The sequence below is a fragment of the Ciconia boyciana genome, chromosome 1, assembly GCF_034638445.1.
Source record: "Ciconia boyciana chromosome 1, ASM3463844v1, whole genome shotgun sequence".
Classification (NCBI taxonomy): Eukaryota; Metazoa; Chordata; class Aves; order Ciconiiformes; family Ciconiidae; genus Ciconia; species Ciconia boyciana.
In genome coordinates, this window is record NC_132934.1 from 182,129,827 (window position 1) to 182,151,454 (window position 21,628).

A 21,628-nucleotide genomic window follows, 5' to 3' on the forward strand; every position below is an offset into this window, starting at 1 on the left:
TTAAAATGCGTTGTGGGAAGATTCAGTGTTGAGAAACACAGGAGTGTTGCAGGTTAACTTGTTGATTTCTATTCACCGAAATCTTACAGACTTTGGGAGTTAAATTTATACTGCTTTTTAAAATAAAGCATGAGTCATATATTCAGATGCAAAAAGATTATCTTGCTTCTGGCAATATTTGCTGAAACTTAAAGATTAATAATAGTAAAAAAGCAAGATTTTAGGCAACTGCTTTTTATAATTAATGTTTAAATCAGCAGGAAATCTGTCCCTCATGCTAACTTTATGATTTCATAAAATTGCACCCAGAAAGTCTGAGAAAAGAAATCTTTTACCTTATTTTCAATTTGCTTCAGTTGGATATAGAGTTTACCGCAGAAAGACACAAAATATTTGAATGATCATGTACATTTGAATGATCATTATAAATCAGTAGTCTAAGAGTGTAAATATTAACTCATATTGATTTTCATGTAATTCAGTTAAACTGAATGCTGTTCATAATTGTCATTCTTTGTAAATATTACAAAAGTGGTAAAAGATTAAGCTGAAGTTTGAAAGAAATGATTGTTACTCCACTGTCACCTTTTGTGTTAAATAGTCCATGTCTGACAGTAAAGATTGCTGTTTGTTTCATCTGTCTCACAGAAAAGCTAACCATAAAGAAATATTTGAAGGTGGAGGACCATTTGTAGTTGAATTATGCTGGTACCAATGGGATTCTCTTTTGAAAAATTGTCCCTCCTTTCTTACTCTTTCTATCTTATAATCATAGAATGGTTTGGGTTGGAAGGGATCTTTAAAGATCATCTAGTACCAACCCCCCTACCATGAGGGAGGCATCTTTCACTAGATCAGGCTGCTCAAAGCCCCATCCAACTTGACCTTGAACACTTCCAGGGATGGGGCATATGCAACTTCTCAGGATATGATTGGCTCTCTGGGCTGCAAGCGCACATTGCCAGCTCATGTCTAATCTTTCATCTATTAATATCCCCAAGTCTTTCTCCAAAGGGCTGCTCTCAATCTGTTCATCACTCAGCCTGCACTGATACTGGTGATAGCCCCAACCCAGATGCAGGATGTTGCACTTGGCCTTGTTGAACTTCATGAGGTTCACATGGGCTCACTTCCCCAGCTTGTCAAGGTCCCTCTGAATAGCATCCCTTGATACTCCCATCTTCACCTTCCTATTATGTGATTTCATGCCTCTTCATTCTAGAATAGAGCTTTTCACAGGTACAATTACTTATTTACCTTTTTTATTCGTAGTCTCTGAATAAGTTGCTTTCCTTTTTAGTAGTCTAGATATTGATTTGTAGTATAACTTGTTGAGTAAACAAACTTTCTTTTTTACCCAGTATTATGAAAATCACTGCCAAAATACTTTGTTTTCTGAAGTGCATTCTGAATATACATTCTAGGAATGCTAAACTGAGGTCAAGGGAATATCATACAAAAGATGAAGGAGACAGAAAATTACTATGCAGCATAAAGTCAGTTAAATTCAGTTACTTTGATTTGACAAAGAAATGGTTGCTTTCCGTTTCTTTTGTTTGTTTGTTTTTGTTGTAGCCTTCATCTGGGGCTTTTTTTGTTTGCACTTTTTTTTAGTCCTTCTTGGTTTACTTGTTTTACTGCTTGGTTTACTTTGATATTGGATCATTATATAAGTAAAAAATTTTTTTTTTATTTGATCGACCTGAAAAACAAAAATATGAAAAGTTTGATTATTTTCTGTTATGCTTATTTCTATTGTTTTAGTATGATGAATAATGTAAAAAAATTATATATTAAGAAAATTTTATTCACAAATATAATCAAAGAATAAAAAAATTCAAATGCAGGAATTAGTTTTAGTGTTGAATAGTGGTAGTTCAGTGTCTCTTTATATTGGTAGAGCAGCTTTGTTCTTTCTTTTGGCATGAATATGGATATCAATGAAAATTTAAAAAATATTTTGATTCAGTAGGGAGAAATGCTTTAGATCATGGAAATTATATTTTCCAATTTCAGGTTATTGTACCTAACTTAAGAGAATTTAAGAGACTGTATTCTCTATGGAGCATATAAGCATTTGAAAACTTCCAGGTCCATCACAGCACTTATGAGGTGCCTAAATTTTAATAGTATGAAGAGCAGTACTACTCTGACTATTCTTTACTAGCTTATAGGTATTCAGAGTCCTAAAATTAACATTTTGTTTTGAGTGTTAGGCTTCCAAATGTGATCCTGAATTTTCAGGAGCTGCATATATTTGCATGTGTGTAGATTTAATAAGGGAAAAAAAGCTATCTATAACTACTTTTTTCTATACAGTTCAAAAAGCACATGAAAACTGCCTTAAAAGCAGTCCCTTACTTTATTTGAAGCAGCAGGTAAATTAAATTAATCCTATGTACTTCTGCCTTTACCCATGATGGGTACCCAAATGGGCTTTTTGCCCATTTCCCCCTTTTTAAAAATTAAGTAAATTTATAAGGGCCTCTCTAAATCTATAAAGATGTCTTGCAGATTAATCTGAAGGTGAAGAGATAGTAGGTCTTTTGGGTCAACATTTGGGAATAGGTTTCAGAAATTATAATCCCTTGTGAACAGTTGTTGGTAAGCAGCCCCTTTAAGAAACAGGTAGATACCAATATTAATGGCAGTTGAGGCAGTTGATATGCAGGGAAAAAAGGTCTTAGCTGATTATCTCTAACCAGTTAGATCTTTCTTATAAACATGACCACTTTCATCCTCACTGTTTACAGCGATGCTCAACTCCGTTAGTGAGATACCACTGATGAGATGGTGGAAGTTTTCTGCACTAATTCCGTTAAGTTGTTAACTGTTCAGGAACAACAACTTTTATTTTTCTAGGACTGCTCTTCAGTATTAAACAAGTATTTTTCTACTAGTTATGCTTTTTCATGATTGTGCTATACCTCCATTTGCTATTTTGTTATCCTCTGATATAGAAGATAGCAGCATTTTTAAAACAGAATTTACTCTAAATGTTACAATTGCAGTACTTAAGCTTAATATATTATTTTGGCTTTACTGAGAGTGTTACCCTAAAGTTCCTGAAAATAGGCAACATTTTGCTGTATCTTATGTAGACATGGAAACTTTTAATGAAAGTTCTCTTCTCTTTTTTTTTTTTTGAGTTAAACTTCCGTTTGAACAGATTCTTTCTGCTAAAAGGCTTTTTTTTTCTTTTTCAGACTCCACAAATGGTTGCTAAATTGCTTTTTTTTTAGACCAGAAACATCAAGGTTCCTCATGGGAATCAGTTGTAAACTTTTATAACAATGACATTGACCTGGTGGTTAATTTGATAGTGTTTTAATGAGACAAAAGTTTACAGTTGTCAGTTACTTGGCATACTTACCTCGATTATCTGCTTGATATATGTAGGCTTGCTTTGTGTCAGTTCAGTTTGACACTAACAACTGACCTTTTCAATTTTGAATTGACTAACTTTTCTGTTACTTGAAGGCTGAATACATAAAAAGCCTCAGTATGATGATTTTTGTATTTTCAGTGAAAGCTCTATGTATCTACTTTTTGCATTTGTTGAAAGCAAAGGATATTCTCCCTTTTATCTTTCATAAAATCCAAAATTATGGAAAGCATACTTGTCTTGGTTCAAGACAAGATTGGCGGTCATAGTTTGAGAGTATAAGTACAGCCAGGAGTAATACTGAGTTTCTGGTTTTGTTGAAATAAATGTAGTTTAACATCTTAAGCCTGTGCTCAAGAAAATGCATACAAGGCAATCTGGTACCTTGTATACTTGTGATGACAACTGAAAAAGTCTAATACTTTGGTTGTTCAATTCATGGAAGCAGGAAATACAGCTCTTTTGACACAATGCATTTTTATGTATTTAAGACGATGACAATAACAACAACAAATTGTGTGTTGCCCAGTTCTTCTCATTCTTCTTGTAGAATCAAATGAATGCTTCTACTCTCTAATCATCTTTCGTCATTGTTCCTCAAGCAGGCAGTTTAACTAATGGAAGAATGCTGCTGTTCTTCTGTACAGTTCTAGTTGCAGATGCCAGCTCCTTCTAGTTTTCCAGTTAGAGCTGAGAAGAGCTACAATGTTGAAGCAAAGGTGCAATTCTTCCTTTTCCAATTAAGTTATTGAAAAATGAGCACCTATCATCCCTGTGGAAACCTGCAGGTGCTTCATGCCTGTCCTAGAAGTGTTTTTGGGACAAAGTAAAAGGTCTTATCTATTCATCAGTAGCATTAGCCTCTCACTATTTTTAGTTGTCAGGGAATACCATTTCATCTTTTTTTCTTTGTCTAATAATATGAGAATGTGAGATGGTATGGTCTGTGATATTTTGGTTAGCTGAATCACTTGATGATTCTTGGTTGTTCTGTGCTAATGAGATCCCTTCTGTAACTGCATATGTAATAGGATGAATCAGAGCAAAGCTCACCTTATCTAAATGTGGAGACTGATAATACTTATTTAAGATCCATGTAAATGTACATGCATGTGGATGGTAAATCTCAAAGTAATTACTAAGAATTTTTTGTCTTTAGCAAGGCTGAATAATTGATGAACATCAATATAGTGTCTGTACCAAAGCCAAATCTACAGCCAGTTTAATACTGGCAAGCAGAATTTAACTAAATATGCATCATCTTTACAGACTTTTTTACAAATGCATACTTGCAGTAAGAGAGATAAGCGAAGCAGAAAATCTTACTGCAGTTCCTCTTATTCAAATGGGCAACACATGACATAAGATGATACTTACCACATAGTGAGTATTGATTGTCCTCTCTATGCAAGGAAAAAGCTGCTCTGAGCTACTGAGATGTACCTGGCATTATCCACCAGAAAAAGACCAGGTATATTCTGTCTGGTCTTCAACTGGGGAAAATGCAAGTTTAAAGTACAGACTGGAATTCTCAGAAAATGCATCCTGTAACTTGATAGACATCACTGGTTAGAATCACAGAGGATTAGAATTTCAAGCTGTAACTTCTCACTTAGCATAATATATCTGATCTCATTGGTCTAGTTTCTCATGGAGGAAAGCATTCAAAATTTTGTCAATTCCAGGTGAACTGTATCATCACCCATGCAAAGTTCTTTCCTACCAAAAATAAAGTGTGTGCATATATCAATATATGCCCATCTCTTAGATAAACATGCAAAGTCAAGTATTGTAGATTTCCCTACCATGTGGCAGCAAGGTGTTAAAAGCATTCCAGATGGAATATACTCGGAGACCCGAAAGCCCTCTGAAAACTAACATGGTGAACTATACTTAGCTGTAGTTCTTTAGAGATGAAGGAGGGAAGGAAGCATCTAACCAGACTGCCAGGAGAAGTGAAAGATTTGCTCTTGGCTTTTCCCTGAAGAAAGGAAAGTGCTTCTACATGCCTTCACTGCATGCCTGTTGTAAACAGCAGGATACTCTCAAGATGTAATTACTGTTTGGGTTAGAGGTGCCCTTCAGGAAAGAGTACTTAGAAATTGCAGTCCTCAGCACCGCAACAAAATTTTAGAAGGTACACCAGAGAGCTGTGTATTACCATATGCCTTTTGCTGTTAGAGCCTAAAATAATTTCACTTCTTCAGGCATCTTCTCAAGGGTAGACTGACAAAATACCTACACCTACAGAATCTACAACTCTTCATGAATTAGTTTTAGATATAGACCATTTGCCCAGAATGTTTTGTGCACAATGACTTCTGCCTTCCTAGGAAGCTAATTTACCTATCTTCATTAAACCTCATACTACCTCAGCAAAAGTACATCTTCATTTATTGAAGATGAGACATCTTTTTTGATATGGACACAACTTTCCCACCTTGTCTTCATGGCTGAAAATTCAAAAGGGGTGTCAGTCTATTTACAGAATCTTATCCTAATTGAATCTAATTGAGTATAAAAGAATGCAGTTAGGGCCCACTCATCTGGAGTTCAAACAGTGACTGATTGTTCTGTGTCCCAAGAATTGCCATTTATAGAGCTGTCAACTGGAGCATCACAGGCATTTTACTTATGTGTTATGTACTTTGAGAATTGCCAAGGAATGATGTTACATTTGAGATAATTGTTCTTCAATTTTTGCTTATTTAGGAACATTGAAGACAAATAATTATGAGTGGATACTCCTTGGAATTGTGTGTAGTGTGAATACACGTAGAGACAAGCACTTGAAGAAAAGAATTACTTATCTGTAGCTTCCTTTCTCCCTTAAGAAGTTCTTTCAACTCTTTGGACTCTGTTTTCTCCTTGGTCTAACCCTTTATAAGCAGCATTAGAGACTGGACGTCTCTTTTTGTGGAATAAATTACCATAACTGTTATTTCTACTGCATTTCTTTGATTAGCAGCCACAGTCTAGAAGCAGGGAACAAACTCATTGTTTGACTATTGTTAGATCGTGCTTTCTGGTAATTTAATAGTACTAAATACCAATCTATATTTGAATGCTCAGAATTTTCTACGCATGTTGTTAAACAGCTTTAGCACTACTTTAAGATGAGGAAGTCATAATCTGGTATTTTTAAACAAGTCATGTACCTTTAAACATGTACCTTTAAACAAGTCATGTACCTTTGTAATTTAAAATAAAATCATGACAGACTTTACTTTTTGTTTTTCTGAGGCATTTTTATGGTTGAGACTTGCTTCCTAAACAAATAGACACAGATGGAGGTAAAATATCAGACTTATTTAAAACTTTGTAGGTTGGGAACAAATGAGCTTTCTAAGCAAGTGGCAGATCTTTCTCTTTAGCAATGTAAGACGCTGAATAGTATTTAGTCTGCAAGTAAGCCAACCCATCAAGCATTTGATGTCTAAATTCTCCTGTAACCAATGGAAATCCAAGGCGCAATTTAGTAGCCCACACATGAACTTCAAATGACATTGTAGATATGACGCGGTTCCTTTAGGAGATTCCCACCCTTCTGGATTGGCATTTGTAAACCAGATGGGACACACTGAAGCAGCTATAATGGTACTCTGTATACTATGTGTTCATGTTTAACTTGATGAATTGGATCCCTAGTCAGTAAAGACAATGGATCCTAGAGTGCCTTGGTCACTCCATGGGTGTCATAAAGAAGATTTTTTAGAATCTAGAATCTTAAAGAAGAACTTTAAAGAAGAATATAGAAGGCTACTGATTAACAAGAATGGGAAGTTTAGCTATCATATAGGTACATATAGATATCTGTCGACATATAGGCATCTAAATGCAGGTATCTGAATCTTGAAATGTGTTGTCCTGGAAAACTTGAGAATTCTGTTTGAGTTTATTCCTGTGCCTTACACATACAGTAATTGAAATAAGCTTGCTACTTTTTAAAATTGACTTACTGTCAAACATATGGTAATATTAATACATTGTTTTTCCAACTGCAAAGTTTAGGATAGCAAAACTTTTCTTTGTTCTTGAATCTTCCCTGGATTATTGGTTAAAACTGCCTTTTAATAAGCCACTCAGATGCTGTTCATCAAGCTTTAAGAGGGGTATTTTTCTCTTTCTCTTGGTTTTGGCATATTCCCCCAAATTTAACTTTCCAGACTGCAGTGTTACTAAAACGTTCAAAAGCTTATTTCTCTTCTTGATAGAATTTAATGCATTTTTTCCTTACAGGTTTTAGGCTCACTAAACAGATCTATTTTGCTGCAATCTACTTCTAAGTAGAGGGCAGACTTCGGCCTGTTTAGGAGACTGGTCGACAGAGTCCCCTGGGAGGCAGCCCTAATGGGCAAAGGAGTCCAGGAAGGCTGGACATTCTTTAAGGAGGAAGTCCTGAAGGCACAAGAGCAGGCTGTCCCCAGGTGCCAAAAGATGAGCCGGTGGGGAACCAGACCGGCCTGGCTGACTAGAGAGCTCTGGCTTGAGCTCAGGAAAAAGAGGAGAGTCTACGACCTCTGGAAGAAGGGGCAGACAACTCAGGAGGACTACAAAGGTGTAGCGAGGCTGTGCAGGGAGAAAATTAGAAGGGCCAAAGCTGAGCTAGAGCTCAATCTGTTTGCTGCTGTAAAAGACAACAAAAAATACTTCTTCAAATACATTAGCAGCAAAAGGAGAGCTAAGGAGAATCTCCAGCCCCTAGTAGATGGGGGAGGGAACACAGTGACCAAGGATGAGGAAAAGGCTGAGGTACTTAATGCCTTCTTTGCCTCAGTCTTTAATAGTAGGGCCAATTGTTCTCTGGGTACCCAGCCCCCTGAGTTGGAAGATAGGGACGGGGACCAGAATGGAGCCCCCATAATCCGGGGGGAAATGGTTAGTGACCTGCTGCACCACTTAGACACTCACAAGTCTATGGGGCCTGATGAGATCCACCCGAGAGTACTGAAGGAACTGGCAGACGTGCTCACCAAGCCCCTTTCCATCATGTACCAGCAGTCCTGGCTAACTGGGGAGGTCCCAGCTGACTGGAGATTAGCAAATGTGACACCCATCTTCAAGAAGGGCCGGAAGAAGGACCTGGGGAACTATAGGCCTGTCATCCTGACCTCGGTACCGGGGAAGCTGATGGAGCAGATCATCCTGAGTGCCATCACATGGCATGTAGAGAATAACCAAGGGATCAAGCCCAGCCAGCATGGGTTCATGAAAGGCAGGTCCTGTTTGACCAACCTGATCTCCTTCTATGACAAGGTGACCCGCCTAGTGGATGAGGGAAAGGCTGTGGATGTTGTCTATCTAGACTTCAGTAAAGCCTTTGACATGGTTTCCCACAGCATTCTCCTGGAGAAACTGGCTGCTCATGGCTTGGACCAGTGTCCTCTTCACTGGGTTAAGAACTGGCTGGATGGCCGGGCCCAAAGAGTGGTGGTGAATAGAGTTTACTCCAGTTGGCGGCCGGTCACGAGCGGTGTTCCCCAGGGCTCTGTGTTGGGGCCAGTTCTGTTTAATATCTTTATCAATGATCTGGATGAAGGGATCGAGTGCGCCCTCAGTAAGTTTGCAGATGACACCAAGTTGGACAGGAGTGTTGGTCTGCTGGAGGGGAGGAAGGCCCTGCAGAGGGATCTGGACAGGCTGGATCGATGGGCTGAGGTCAATTGTATGAGGTTTAACAAGGCCAAGTGCAAGGTCCTGCACTTGGGCCACAGCAACCCCATGCAATGCTACAGGCTTGGGGAAGAGTGGCTGGAAAGCTGTCAGGCAGAAAAGGACCTGGGCGTGTTGATTGACAGCCGCCTGAATATGAGCCGGCAGTGTGCCCAGGTGGCCAAGAAAGCCAATAGCATCCTGGCTTGTATCAGAAATAGCGTGGCCAGCAGGACTAGGGAAGTGATCGTGCCCCTGTACTTGCCACTGGTGAGGCCACACCTCGAATCCTGTGTTCAGTTTTGGGCCCCTCACTACAAGAGAGACATTGAGGTGCTGGAGCGTGTCCAGAGAAGGGCAACGAAGCTGGTGAAGGGTCTAGAGCAGAAGTCTTATGAGGAGCGGCTGAGGGAACTGGGGTTGTTTAAGCCTGGAGAAAAGGAGTCTGAGGGGAGACCTTATTGCTCTCTACAACTACCTGAAAGGAGGTTGTAGAGAGGTGGGGGTCGGTCTCTTCTCCCAGGTAACTAATGATAGGACGAGAGGAAATGGCCTCAAGTTGCACCAGGGGAGGTTTAGACTGGATATTAGGAAATTTTACTTCACTGAAAAGGTTATCAAGCATTGGAAGGGGCTGCCCAGGGAAGTGGTTGAGTCGCCATCCCTGGAGGTATTTAAAAGACGTTTGGATGAGGTGCTTAGGGACATGGAATAGTGGTGGTCTTGGTAGTGTTAGGTTTACGGTTGGAATCGATGATCTTAAAGGTCTTTTCCAACTTATACGATTCTGTGATTCTGTAAGTGAATGAAAAAATTTCAAATTATTGCTATCATATATGATTTAAGTATTATATGCTAACTGCTAGATATTGAATGATAGTTTCATTTGGAACATGTTTTAAATGTTTGTGATCTAGTAACAGATTCTTGTTGTTGTCTTTATCATTAGTCTTTTTAAAATTTTTAAATTTTTTTTTTATGTTTTCATGAAGCAAATCGCTCAAAAGTAGATGTCTAAGCAATACCTTGCTTAGATTTGTATTTGCTTCCTCTTGTATAACCTTTTCTCATTCTGCTTTTTGTAGACTTCTGTTTGGAACTTTCACTGTTACTTTGTCTTTGTGTTCCTATAGAAATAGTTTGCTAACATAATCCAGTAGATCTTTGTCTTGTTTATTCCGGGAAAGCTAAAGTATGTTCTGGTTATGAACCGCAATCGAATTCCCACTTGATCAAATTTGTCTAAAGTACTAGAATAACAATACTTTTTACTGATGTGTTTCTTGCTTTTCATTGTCTTGTCTTGTCTCTGTTCTGTTTGAATAACACATGTGTACATATACCTTGTTGATTTGGCAAATTAAAAGAAAATACAATTTTTTTGGCAGCAATTACATCCGTAGACATTCTTTCATCTAAATTGCATTGCTATCTCGAAGATAAAACTGTAGTTTGCTCTTGATCAGGATTTTCACAGTAGCATACAGTTCAGTCTCTGATTGCCTCTTCATTGATAGTTTAAATCGAGTGTGATAAATGCTGATTCCTTGCTTAGCAGTCCATTCACATAAAGTTTTGCATGAAAATATACTGTGTTTTAAACTTCTGATAACAATGACAAAGGTTCCAATTCTGATGTAATCAAACAACATGGAGTTTGACTTTATTTGAAATGTAAATGTAACCTTGCAGTGCTGTACTTTATTACTGACTGTATGATAGTATTGTCCAATGAAGTCTACAGTCATTGAAATGCCTCACTGATGTTAACAGGAGTGCAGGTGTTGGTGGCATCTGTCAGTGTACTGAATTACTGGTTTTGAATGGCAGAGCTAATTGAATCAAGAAAATGCAATTGAATTGAAAGACTTAGTACTCCAGAGAGATAAATTGGTGATGATATAACAGGTTTCAACTAAATAAGCTCATAATTAGAGGAAGTAAAAATTTTCATCACGACTGCTGAAAAAAAATACAAATACTGATAAAGTGGATAGTTTGATAAAGTGGACCCATACCAAAACAAATACAAAAAGATTTAAGAATAAAGAATACAGCCCATACTTAGATAATAAGATAATATATTCTGTAAGGTACTGTTGCAATAAATTTTAACCGTTTTGGTTGCCTGCATTTTCTACCATTTGTTGCGTCCAAATTACAGACAAGGCTGATCAGATTCTCCACCACATTGTGATACTGTAACTTCTGCAGTTTGTGGGCCTAAGGAGTACACCTTATCTTCAAAGCCAAGAATTTGTTGTTAGTCTAAATGAAGTCTTAATGGTCTAATCAAATTACTGTCAATTGTGCTAACACGTGTGTCTGCTCGCATCCCATGCCTCTGCTTTTCTATGCCACACTTTAATTAGGATCATATTGCTATCTGCTAGTTATAGAAATGTATGTAACAGTAAACTTTGTGCCACAAACTTGTACAAGGCTAAGCAAAATCTAAAACTAGTGGGGTGGTAGTCATTTTTACTAGACAAATCCTGTTGCAGCTCAATAAGCCAAAACAGAGCTCCAGGCAGGCAAGCCAAGTCTCAGTAAAGCCTGACAAGTCTGGAAGCATGTGGTGTTAGCTTAATGCAAAGCCTGTAGCCTGTTACTAGCAAAAATAACTGTGCTACAAGGCCACATGTTCGGAACTAGATTTTAAAGGGCATGACAGGCAAATATTGAGCATAAGGAGCTTTTTCAGTGTCCAGAAATACTTGGTTGTGCAACAGGAGACTCCTAATGTCTTCTCCGTTGGGTGCTGTTAAAACAATTACTGGAAGGTTTTATTCAGTCCACTTTTGAAAAATGGACTGGGCACCTGAGGTGGTTTTTAAATATTTTTTTTTAATTGCTGTGTGGGATTTGGATGTATGTAAGTCTAAGGATTTTATTTTTATTTATCTTTTGGTATTTGTAGTTTCCTTTTTCGGGGTTAGCACCACTTCTTGTTATCTAGTGTAGAGTGATGCTTTGGCAGTAACAAATAAACAGATATTACAATAACTTTTAGAAACAGTACATGCACAGAAACAGGCTTCAGGAGTAATACAAAGGTTTTTTTTAAATTTATTTGAAGAAAATAAATGATAAGTTAACTAAGTCATATTTTCCTTTAGGTTTCTAAAGTACTGTAGACATATGTACAGAATCATATTGCATAAAATTAGGGAAATAACAGATTTCAGGGAGGAGAAGTGTCATAAGAATAGTTCTGACAGGCACTACAAAGATGAAGAATCCACCATGACAGTTAAAGCCCCAAATTGTTATCACTTTAGCAGCTTTCCAAGTGGGTTGTTCAGAGAAGAATAACTGAGGATTGTTTCTTATTTGTAACTTTAAAGAAGCCCCAAATCTGAAAGATCTTTCTCAAGGGAACATATTTTATTTAAGACAGAATGGTCAAGGTTGTGGTGTTCTTACCTATACTCCTATTTAACTAAGTTTTTTTAAAATTGACTGCTAGTAATGTAGTGCCAGCACCTTTCTGAAAGAAAACACACCATAGGTATATGCCTCTTTAATATGTGTAGGTTTTTTATTGTTACTCATTAGGTAATGGTGTAATTGATCTGACTATAAAGAATATGGAGAAAGGACATGAATAGGCTTTCACTGCCTTGCAGTTTCTAGCCTTGTGTGGTTTATTTTTTATTTTATTAATATTTTTATTAATTTTTTGTTACACATTTTGCTAGCATAAAAGAAAAAGATGGACTTACAGCGAGAAAAAAACTAGCAAGGAAACATTACTTCAACAAACCTTAATACAGCCAAATAATTTTTAAGCCCTAAAAGCTTTTTTTAAAAAAGAAACTCCTAAACATCAAATTTAATACTATTTTGTAGTATTTTGGAATTTGGCTACTTAACATACTGTTTTCTAAATTTTTCTAAATGGTTTTGACATTTTACAAACTTTTTATTTTTTGAAGTACAGACTTAGGCCAATCAGAGCATTCTTGCCTGCTCTTTGAACTTTTCAAACAACTTTCATGGGTTTGTGAAAAAGGATTTGGCTTTATAAAGCCATGTTGCATTTATTCATATTGTTAATTTATTCATGTTGCATTTTTTCATGTTACTCATTAATTTTGTTCTCTAGTATACTTTCAATATATTTGCACTGTAGAAAAGTCAAGCTTACCAGTCTGTAGTTGTCCAGATCTTTCCCAAAATGTCCTTGTAAATATCAATAACATCTCTGCCATCTTCCTTTTTTTGGATGTCCACATGCTTTTCAGTAAGAACTTAACTGCAGTAGCAAGTACTAAAGTTATTTTGTCCTCAATTTTCCTCAAAACTTTTGGGTGAATACTGTTTTGTGAATTCTCATTATTGGCTTTGTTTTGTAAGTTCTTCTGCCAACCCCTGAAGCTGTTTGTGTCTCTGTTCTACTTTGGGCACTCCTTTTGCACACCAGTAGAACATTTGATGAAGTGTTCCTGTGGCCTTTGTTTTCTTTGGGTACTCCTTTTCATCATGATCTTTTACTGACCCTACAGATTCTCTGGTTGTCTTCTTCCTTTTGTTGTCTTTGAGGAAAAGATGTGTTAATCATAGATGCTTTTTGCAAGTTGTCCCTCAAACCTCCTCCCCCCCCCCCCCCCCCGCCCCATCATGTTGTTTTATTTTGTTTAGATGTTGTAACTTGAATAATTATTGTCTAAGACTGGAGTAAGTTACAGAATTCTATCTTAACTTTTTTATGCAGTTGATTTAAATAATTGAATTTAGTGTGCTTTGTCCTATTGATGTAAATAAAGTAAAAGCGGTAGATTTCTTTTTTATTATTATGTAAATCTAGGTATTTGCATGTACTGAGTTTCATAGAAGTTCTGAGGGAATAGAATTTAATTTCAGCTCTTTATTCAAGTAAGAGGAAGGAGCAAAGCTTGTTCCTTCCTCCTATTACTGTTTTAAAGCTATTGTTGACACAAGATATGTTGTATGACAGAGTAATATAAGAATAGATGCTGTCATGGCAGCTTTTCTCCAGGAGAGGTGTCGGATGGGTTAGTACAGTGGTTCCAACCACGCCATGCCACAGCATCCTCCCTTGAGCATCCTTGTTCTCTCAGGCACCTCTGGAAGTTGGAGAGATGTTCCCAACTCCTGGCACAGAGTTGTGGGGCCCTTGGGGTTGTCTCTCCAGATGACTCCAAATACCATCATTTACGGGACTGGGTGGAGAATGCCTGATGCTTAATTGGGTCATTCTAACACTTGGTCCCTAACAACCTGCTGGAGCTCACAGTCTGCTTGACTTGATTTTCTCAACAGGTTCACAGCTCGCATGTTGATTAACAGGTTGTTCACACTTGTTACATGTCTGTTCTTATAACTAAGCTATTCCCTTCTCTTATAGTGTTAACTAAAGTTCATCTACATATGCTACTATTGTTGTCAAGTAAGCCTAAATTATGCTGACTGCCATGCACCCCCATAACAGTTCAGCTAAAATAATATATAAAACTACTTTCATACTTATATTTCTTGCAGTAGGATAAATGTAGGATCATGGTTGTAGTCTGTGTTATCATTTAATCTTAGCATGTTCCTATTGGAGACCTAGTGAGTGCTGTTGTTTCTTACAGTCTATATCAAAGTAGCTTGGCCATCCAGTTCTGGTGACCACATGTAAATGTACTAGGAATTATATGTACTTTGAAGATGACTGATACAGTTATATTCCCGGTATCACCTTTTGCCTGACCACAGCATAATACATCATCATTTTCTAGACGATAAAAGGCTTTACAACAGAGAAAGTATTTGAACCAGATTGCTTTACTTGTTTACCTAGTATATTAGGCCAGAAGACATATTCTAATTGACTTGTGTTTTTAAAAACCCCTTAAAATGCTGGAAATACAGGAATAACATATTTCCTGTGCGTTGAAGCAAGATGTGCAAACAATAAAGAGGGTAAAAAAGGAAATAATGACTGTTGTCATCCTTATTTATGTTTAATAAGTTGCCATTGTTCTAAAGGCTTGTGAATCTGGACAGTGAATTCCTGCTGCTCCTGGCTATGGGTTTTCAATATGAATCTCTTGATTCTTCAGAAGAGAGAGTACTCACTAGTTAACCACAGGCTGATATAGCTGATGCTTGCTTTTGAGCTGAAGTACTGGTTCCCATGAAGTATTCTATGACAGTCAGTATGTTTAAAGAGGGAAGATTTTGAAAAAGAACAGAAAAAAGCCCATTCTGTTCTTCAGGCTCAGTTTAGTTTAATCAGCGTTTTGTCTTCTAGTACATTTTCCTCTGTTCACACAAACTTTAGCCTTTACAATTTCTATTACGTCACTAACTTTTTATATATATGTAGAGATAAATGTATATTTACATTGATTTTTATATGTTTGGAATTATGCTTATTAAGGTATTTACTATCTGCTAAAGTTAATTTGCTAAAGGAACTTGCTATTTGTATAAAAAGACAAAATTCAATTGAGTGAGAAGATATTTCATTTTTATGGAGATTTGTGAACTAGTGTTTGGTATTTATAGCTCATGTGACTGATAAGAAATTTAAGTATCTTAATTATAAGATTACAGTAGATTGATAGTTAGACATGATGTAATGTCTGATTAGTAGTTCATTATGTCTTTTTGACTGTGATGCATATTGAAATTGAAGAAATAAAGTAGTTTAATATTTCCTCTGTTATAGGTAGCTTGCATGCAGCTCATCAATGCTCTCGTTACATCTCCTGATGACTTGGACTTTAGGCTTCACATCAGAAATGAATTTATGCGCAGTGGATTGAAAGAGATACTGCCAGTAAGAGTCTTGTAGTCTCTCTTTGCATTACTATATAATTATTGGACTATTTGAGCTTGAGAGGGGGAATGGGAGAACAAGTTCTAATAAATTATTCTCAAAGGCATTTTATTAAGCCTGGGCATGAGCAGTTAGATATGAGAATCAGTCTTAAAATAAGAATGAAAAGGTGAAGTGTGCTCTCTGAACTTTTTGCTGGTTCCTCAGCATTTTAGGACTTTGATTTAGAACACGTGACAGACTGTTGTGCAGACACTTGTTAAGCCGGCTGAAGCCATATTTACCTTTTGAACATGTAACTTAACTCATGTGTTCTTGTAATTTAAACTTTAAGATAATATAGACTTATGGAAGTTATTAAAAAGATAAGATTTGTTTACATATGGAAATGCTAATTTTGCAAGCCTTTCTACTGTTTCTTCTTTGCAGCAATTGAAATGTATAAAGAATGAAGCACTAGATATTCAGCTGAAAGTGTTCAATGAGCATAAGGAAGAAGACATGATTGAATTCTCTCATCGTTTAGAAGATATTAGATCTGAACTAGAATATCCTTTTGATATCAGCAAGAGAAACATGAACAAAATAAAGTGTATAATTGACATTTTTCTTGTATAATTTCTGTTTAAAAAAGTTATCAGTCAACAGTTGACTGAAATATTTTTTTTCTTTGCTATTACTCTCCTTAACTCTTTTACTGAAGTAAATGATGTTTACAACATGGTGTGGAATACAGTTAAGGACACTAGCGCTGAAGGATATTTTCTTTCTATTCTCCAACATCTTTTGCTGATAAGAAATGACTATTTTATACGGTATGTTTAATGCTATGTTAAATGTTAATTATGGATTTTGTTGTCATTTAGTTATTAATATAATATTTCTTCCATAAATTTAATGATAAATACAGTTTAGTCTTTTTCTGTAAAGATTGCAATTCGTAAGTATTCCTTTGTGAACTCGTGTTCAAAAGTATTAGCTTTGAATAAGAATGCCACGTATATGTTGTTGTCTTTTCTGCTTAGGATACAATTTTACATATAAATATAGAAAAGTACTTTCGTTGAGATGAGAACCTTATTGACTGCAAGTATAAGTGATCAGGACAGGTCTCTTAACGGGTCATAAATCATGGTAGTAGCATTGTAATTTTGTGGCGTATTTGAGTCAAAGGACAAAACAAAGTATGCACAGAAGTGCACTTTATACAGAAAGCTGAACATATGCTTAATTTAGAGTAACTTTTGGTTGGGAATTGAGTATTTTCAATATGCACTATAGATCAGTGTGAACATGTTAGTGTCTGTTGGAAAATTCGTCAGATAAATTACAGGGAAATAGTTAATAAAATCTTAGATGTTTGAAGCTGCCAAATACTTTCCTTTCTAAAATCTGCTTGTGTTGTTTTTGAGGAAACACTGGAGGAACCAGATATGAACTGAACAGGGAAGGAAAGCTGTCTATTTTCTGCAGTGTTCTGCATAACCTTGCATTTCAGGCAAGGTCTAGCACAAATGTACCCTTAAAGGTTAAGAGTGCTTGCCTAACATGGGTACACCTCTTCCACCTGAAAGGGTTTGAATTCACAGCTTGCATGTTCTGGGCAAGTGACCCAGCTGTCATACCCTCTGGTGTTTTAGAGCAAGGTGCTTTTAATTCCTCTTACTGAAGCAGGGCTGCAATGCATCCATAGTTACAAAAGTCACAAAACCAGAAGAGATCAAGCTGAAGGAAGAGCATTCTCTTTACTGGGAGGAAGCAGGAGGGAATCCTTCCTTCCTGTATTTCCATAGGGGGAAGAGATGTAGAGTTTATAATATAAGAATCGTTTATCTTTAGGTCCACTGTTTTTTTCAGGCTTTGTGTAAACTGTTCTTGTGTAATAAACTGCCAGATGTATTTGTCCTTTAAGACTTTTGGGGTTTGCACCTACCTTTCCATGGAAATAAATCAGCCCAAATCTTTGGACCTTACTGTGCTCATAGACAAGATTTTAAGCATATGTTAATAAATAAATATGCTGTAAAAGAACTCATCTCTGTCTTTAGTCCACAGTATTTCAAATTAATTGAAGAATGTGTGTCCCAGATAGTGCTACATCGAAGTGGAACGGACCCAGATTTCACGTATCGTAAAAGATTAGATATAAATTTCAGCCACTTAGTAGGTAAGTACTATGTTTGGTAATGATTACAGTATCATACTTCTTTATATGTTCCAAAAACCAAGTTGAAGTTGTACATATGATTAATAATCTTGTGTTCCCTGTATATGTGCAAGTGTGTTTGTTTATTTTTTCAAGATATTTGTGTAGATAAAGCAAGATTAGAAGAATGTGAAGAGAGGGCTTCTGAACTTTCCAGAAAAGTAAGTAATTTTTCAGTTATGTGATCATAAGATGGACACAGGGGATTACTTAATAGCTTTATGAATGGTGTAACTGAATGTGGCATAGTTTTTAACTTCAAATTACTATTTAGATCTATATTTAACTGGGAATTTGGATGTTTCTGGTGGACTAGGAAGCAGAGAAAAGTGATGTAAAGTAGTTAACCTTAACTGAGAGTATTTCTACTATTTAATTTAAGGTTTCATGTACAAATCTCCCAAAAATCAACTGAATACTTTATTTGAACAATTATCAGTTTCTTCAACAAGATAAACAGTGGGAGAATAAGAATTGACTCATTTGTATCTACAGACTCTGTATTACTGTACATCATTTTTTTAAGACACTGTCTAATTCCAACCTAAAATACATTAAGTACTTTATGCCATTTCATATAGTAAAGACTTGTAATGGTAATAGAGATGGTGCTTCAACTCAGTGGATATAAGAAGTTAGAATAGCAGATACATTGTATGTGTCCTTAGTATTGTTAACACATGAGTTTTAACAAACACAAAAGGAAAATTTGGAATCTAAAGAAACTATGCAGAACTGATTAGTATCAACTTTTTTTTTTTTAATTTTTATTTTTTTTTAGTTTGAAAAAGATTTTGTAGCTCATCAGGAGACCCAGGCCCTACTGCAAAAAAAAGAAGAAAGAATCAATGAACTTGAAGCAGAATTACAAGCTTTTAAATCACAGGTATAAGACAGTTTAAATGTATGAAGTATTGTTTTTGAAAGGGACTTCATTTTGCATCTTTTGCACATTCTGTTAGTACAGTTGAAGGTTTTTTCAAGGAATCCTTGTTATCGATTATTATTGACTGTTAGTTTCCTTTATTTCTGTTTTATACAAAGAATTGTAGTGTGACATTAGTTAGCTGTTTGTGTTCCCAGATGATCTTTTTTGTGCCTGAGCTCTGTTAATTAAACTAGTTTCTTATGTTTCATTTGGGTTTTGCTTTCAGTGTCATATATTTCCAAAGTAATTAACCACATAGGGTAATAAGTCTTATGCTTTTAGATTAGCATTCATCACTGTGATCTTTATCCCTCCACAGGAAATTATTCATTATGCAGTTTGCTTTGCTGAAGCCTTACCATAGATATCCAGCAGTGAAAGAAAGAACCTGTGGCTGGATAAGAACACTTCCTGATAATTTTTTAATTTTGAAGCATAAATAGATATTTTAAAATGTGATGGAGAGGAATAGTGCAGATTTTTGAGAGTAATACTTGAGTTAACTTGTAACTGCTTCAGCTCTAAAATCTGTGTAAGGAGACTGTGTGACCAAGTGATTTTTCCTGTGTCTTATTTCCTGGAATAAGAAGCACAGTTTAAAAACGGCTTAAGAAAGGCAAGATTGGGAAGACATGCATATAGGAAGGTGATAAAATATTTGTTTTGATTATAGAGGTTTTTTTATACTTTTGAGATTGTTTAATTTTCTTAGGAAAATTAGTTAAGCTCTGTTTTGGTTTGTTTAAAAATGTCATTCTAATTCAGGTTTTTGGTCAGAATTAACTGTTAATGTCAAAGTCAAACAGGCTTTAAAAGAAGGAATTACAAAAATTGTTGCATTCTAGAAATATAATTTTAGTGAGAGCTCTATATCATTCATTAAGAAAGTATTTTTATGTGTGTATGTTGAAAACATACTTAAAATACTTTTTGTGAGTGAAATAGGTTTTCTCTCCTTAAAGTAGGAATCTTTTTCTCTTCTTCACAGTATTAAATATAACTTTTTTTTAATGTGCAGACAGTGAGCATAACATATGCTTATGCTCACTAATTATCATACCATGAGTTATCCCACTGTTAATGGGATACTTGGAATGTTTTGTAAATATTAAGTAATTGGTTACTGCAACTTAGTACTCTTAAATCTGTGTTAAGAGGATGAATCTTTGGTTTCCATATGGCATCAGTTGCTACTTAGCATGGCTACTTCCACCTCTTATGGCTATTTTTCTCCTGGTCTCATTTATTTACTCTTTTGTTGTATTTGGTATTTGTTCATGTATTTCTTTCCTTATTAGAGCCTAACTGTTCAGTGTCTACTTGTCAGTGTAAACAATGTGTATGTTCAGAAATTCAAAACAATAGTGTTGTGCGTGCATTTATTTGTATTTATTGATACTCAGCTATTTCATTTTAAAAATATTAAATCCTTTGCTTGTTGTATTTCCCTCCATTTTTTTAAAAAGAAAATAAACTGTTTCAGCTTATAATTTTAAGTTGAAAAATTGATTTATACTATCACCCGTAGATAAATGTTTCTTATTTATTCTTTTGTTGTTTTTGTCAGGTACGTATTTATTAATGTTTGAAGGCCTATGATAGAAGTTCTTCAAATAGTAGAAATATTTTTTTTTTTTTTAGACTTACTGAAGTGCTAATAAGCCTATATTGATACAGTATAGATGTCCTTACTATAGAATAAGAAGTCAGTGTGTAAGGCAGCTGTATTATTTTGAAATATTTTTTTTTCATAATTACTTTGTGCTTTCAATTCTGTAAAATGAGAATGCTCCTATATTGGAAAATATCTGTTTTTCAACTGAATTACCGATCTCTTCAGATTTTGCTATTATGTCCTTGGAATGTTTCTCTGTAATCTGTAGGATAAGTAAGAACACTAGAGAATAGCATGTTATTTTTTTAATTTGAGCTAAACTGTGGTAGTCTAGATAAATTTTTGTCAAGATACCTATCAGACCCTTCTTAGATGATGATCAATGAAATATGAGAAGTGGGATATAGCATTTCAGTTTGTCATTTTTGGAGTGTACCCCCGGTCTGAATGTCTGCTTCAAATGTTGTGAGTTCCAACTATGAAATCAAAAGCACGTTGGCCTCAACGAACATAATTCATATTTGATTTTCCTATACAAGAAAAATGGCACTGACTTTCAATTGGCTTGCTAGATTTAATCTGTAAACTATGATTGTTATGGCATTTTGTTGATAAAAAATGTGAAATTGAATATTCTTATTTTCCTTATCAGTATGGCTCCTTGCCACCTGGTTTTCTACCATCAACACGTGGAGATGCATCTGTCATTCCACTGGAAGCTGCAGGACCACATCAACTGCCACCTCCTCCTCCTCCACCGCTGCCTTCTAACGGAGCAAATCCACCACCACCGCCTCCCCCTCCTCCTCCACCACTTTTAAACGGCTTGGGAATTCCTCTGGCTTTTGGTGGTGCTCCACCACCACCACCTCTACCAGGCCTGCCTGGAGCACAACGGTCTCCACCGTCATGTACTTTGCCATTTGGAATGAAGCCTAAAAAAGAATTCAGACCTGAGGTTACCATGAAAAGACTCAACTGGTCCAAGGTAGTACTGATTAAAGGCAAACACTTGATGTGAATAGACTGTCAGGAGTAAGACTATATAG

General features: G+C 36.0%; 1 protein-coding gene across 4 annotated transcripts in view; it reads left to right on the plus strand.

The window, feature by feature from the left end:
• Positions 1-21,628, plus strand: part of DIAPH3 (diaphanous related formin 3) — a 249,940-nt gene that overhangs the window by 45,420 nt on the left and 182,892 nt on the right. For all 4 annotated transcript variants that reach the window (XM_072850118.1, XM_072850117.1, XM_072850119.1 and 1 more), the window contains 7 exons: positions 15,720-15,830; positions 16,260-16,378; positions 16,529-16,645; positions 17,879-17,997; positions 18,133-18,197; positions 18,818-18,922; positions 21,232-21,567. In XM_072850118.1, the coding sequence (XP_072706219.1) occupies positions 15,720-15,830; positions 16,260-16,378; positions 16,529-16,645; positions 17,879-17,997; positions 18,133-18,197; positions 18,818-18,922; positions 21,232-21,567 (972 nt within the window). The remainder of the gene's footprint in view (positions 1-15,719; positions 15,831-16,259; positions 16,379-16,528; positions 16,646-17,878; positions 17,998-18,132; positions 18,198-18,817; positions 18,923-21,231; positions 21,568-21,628) is intronic.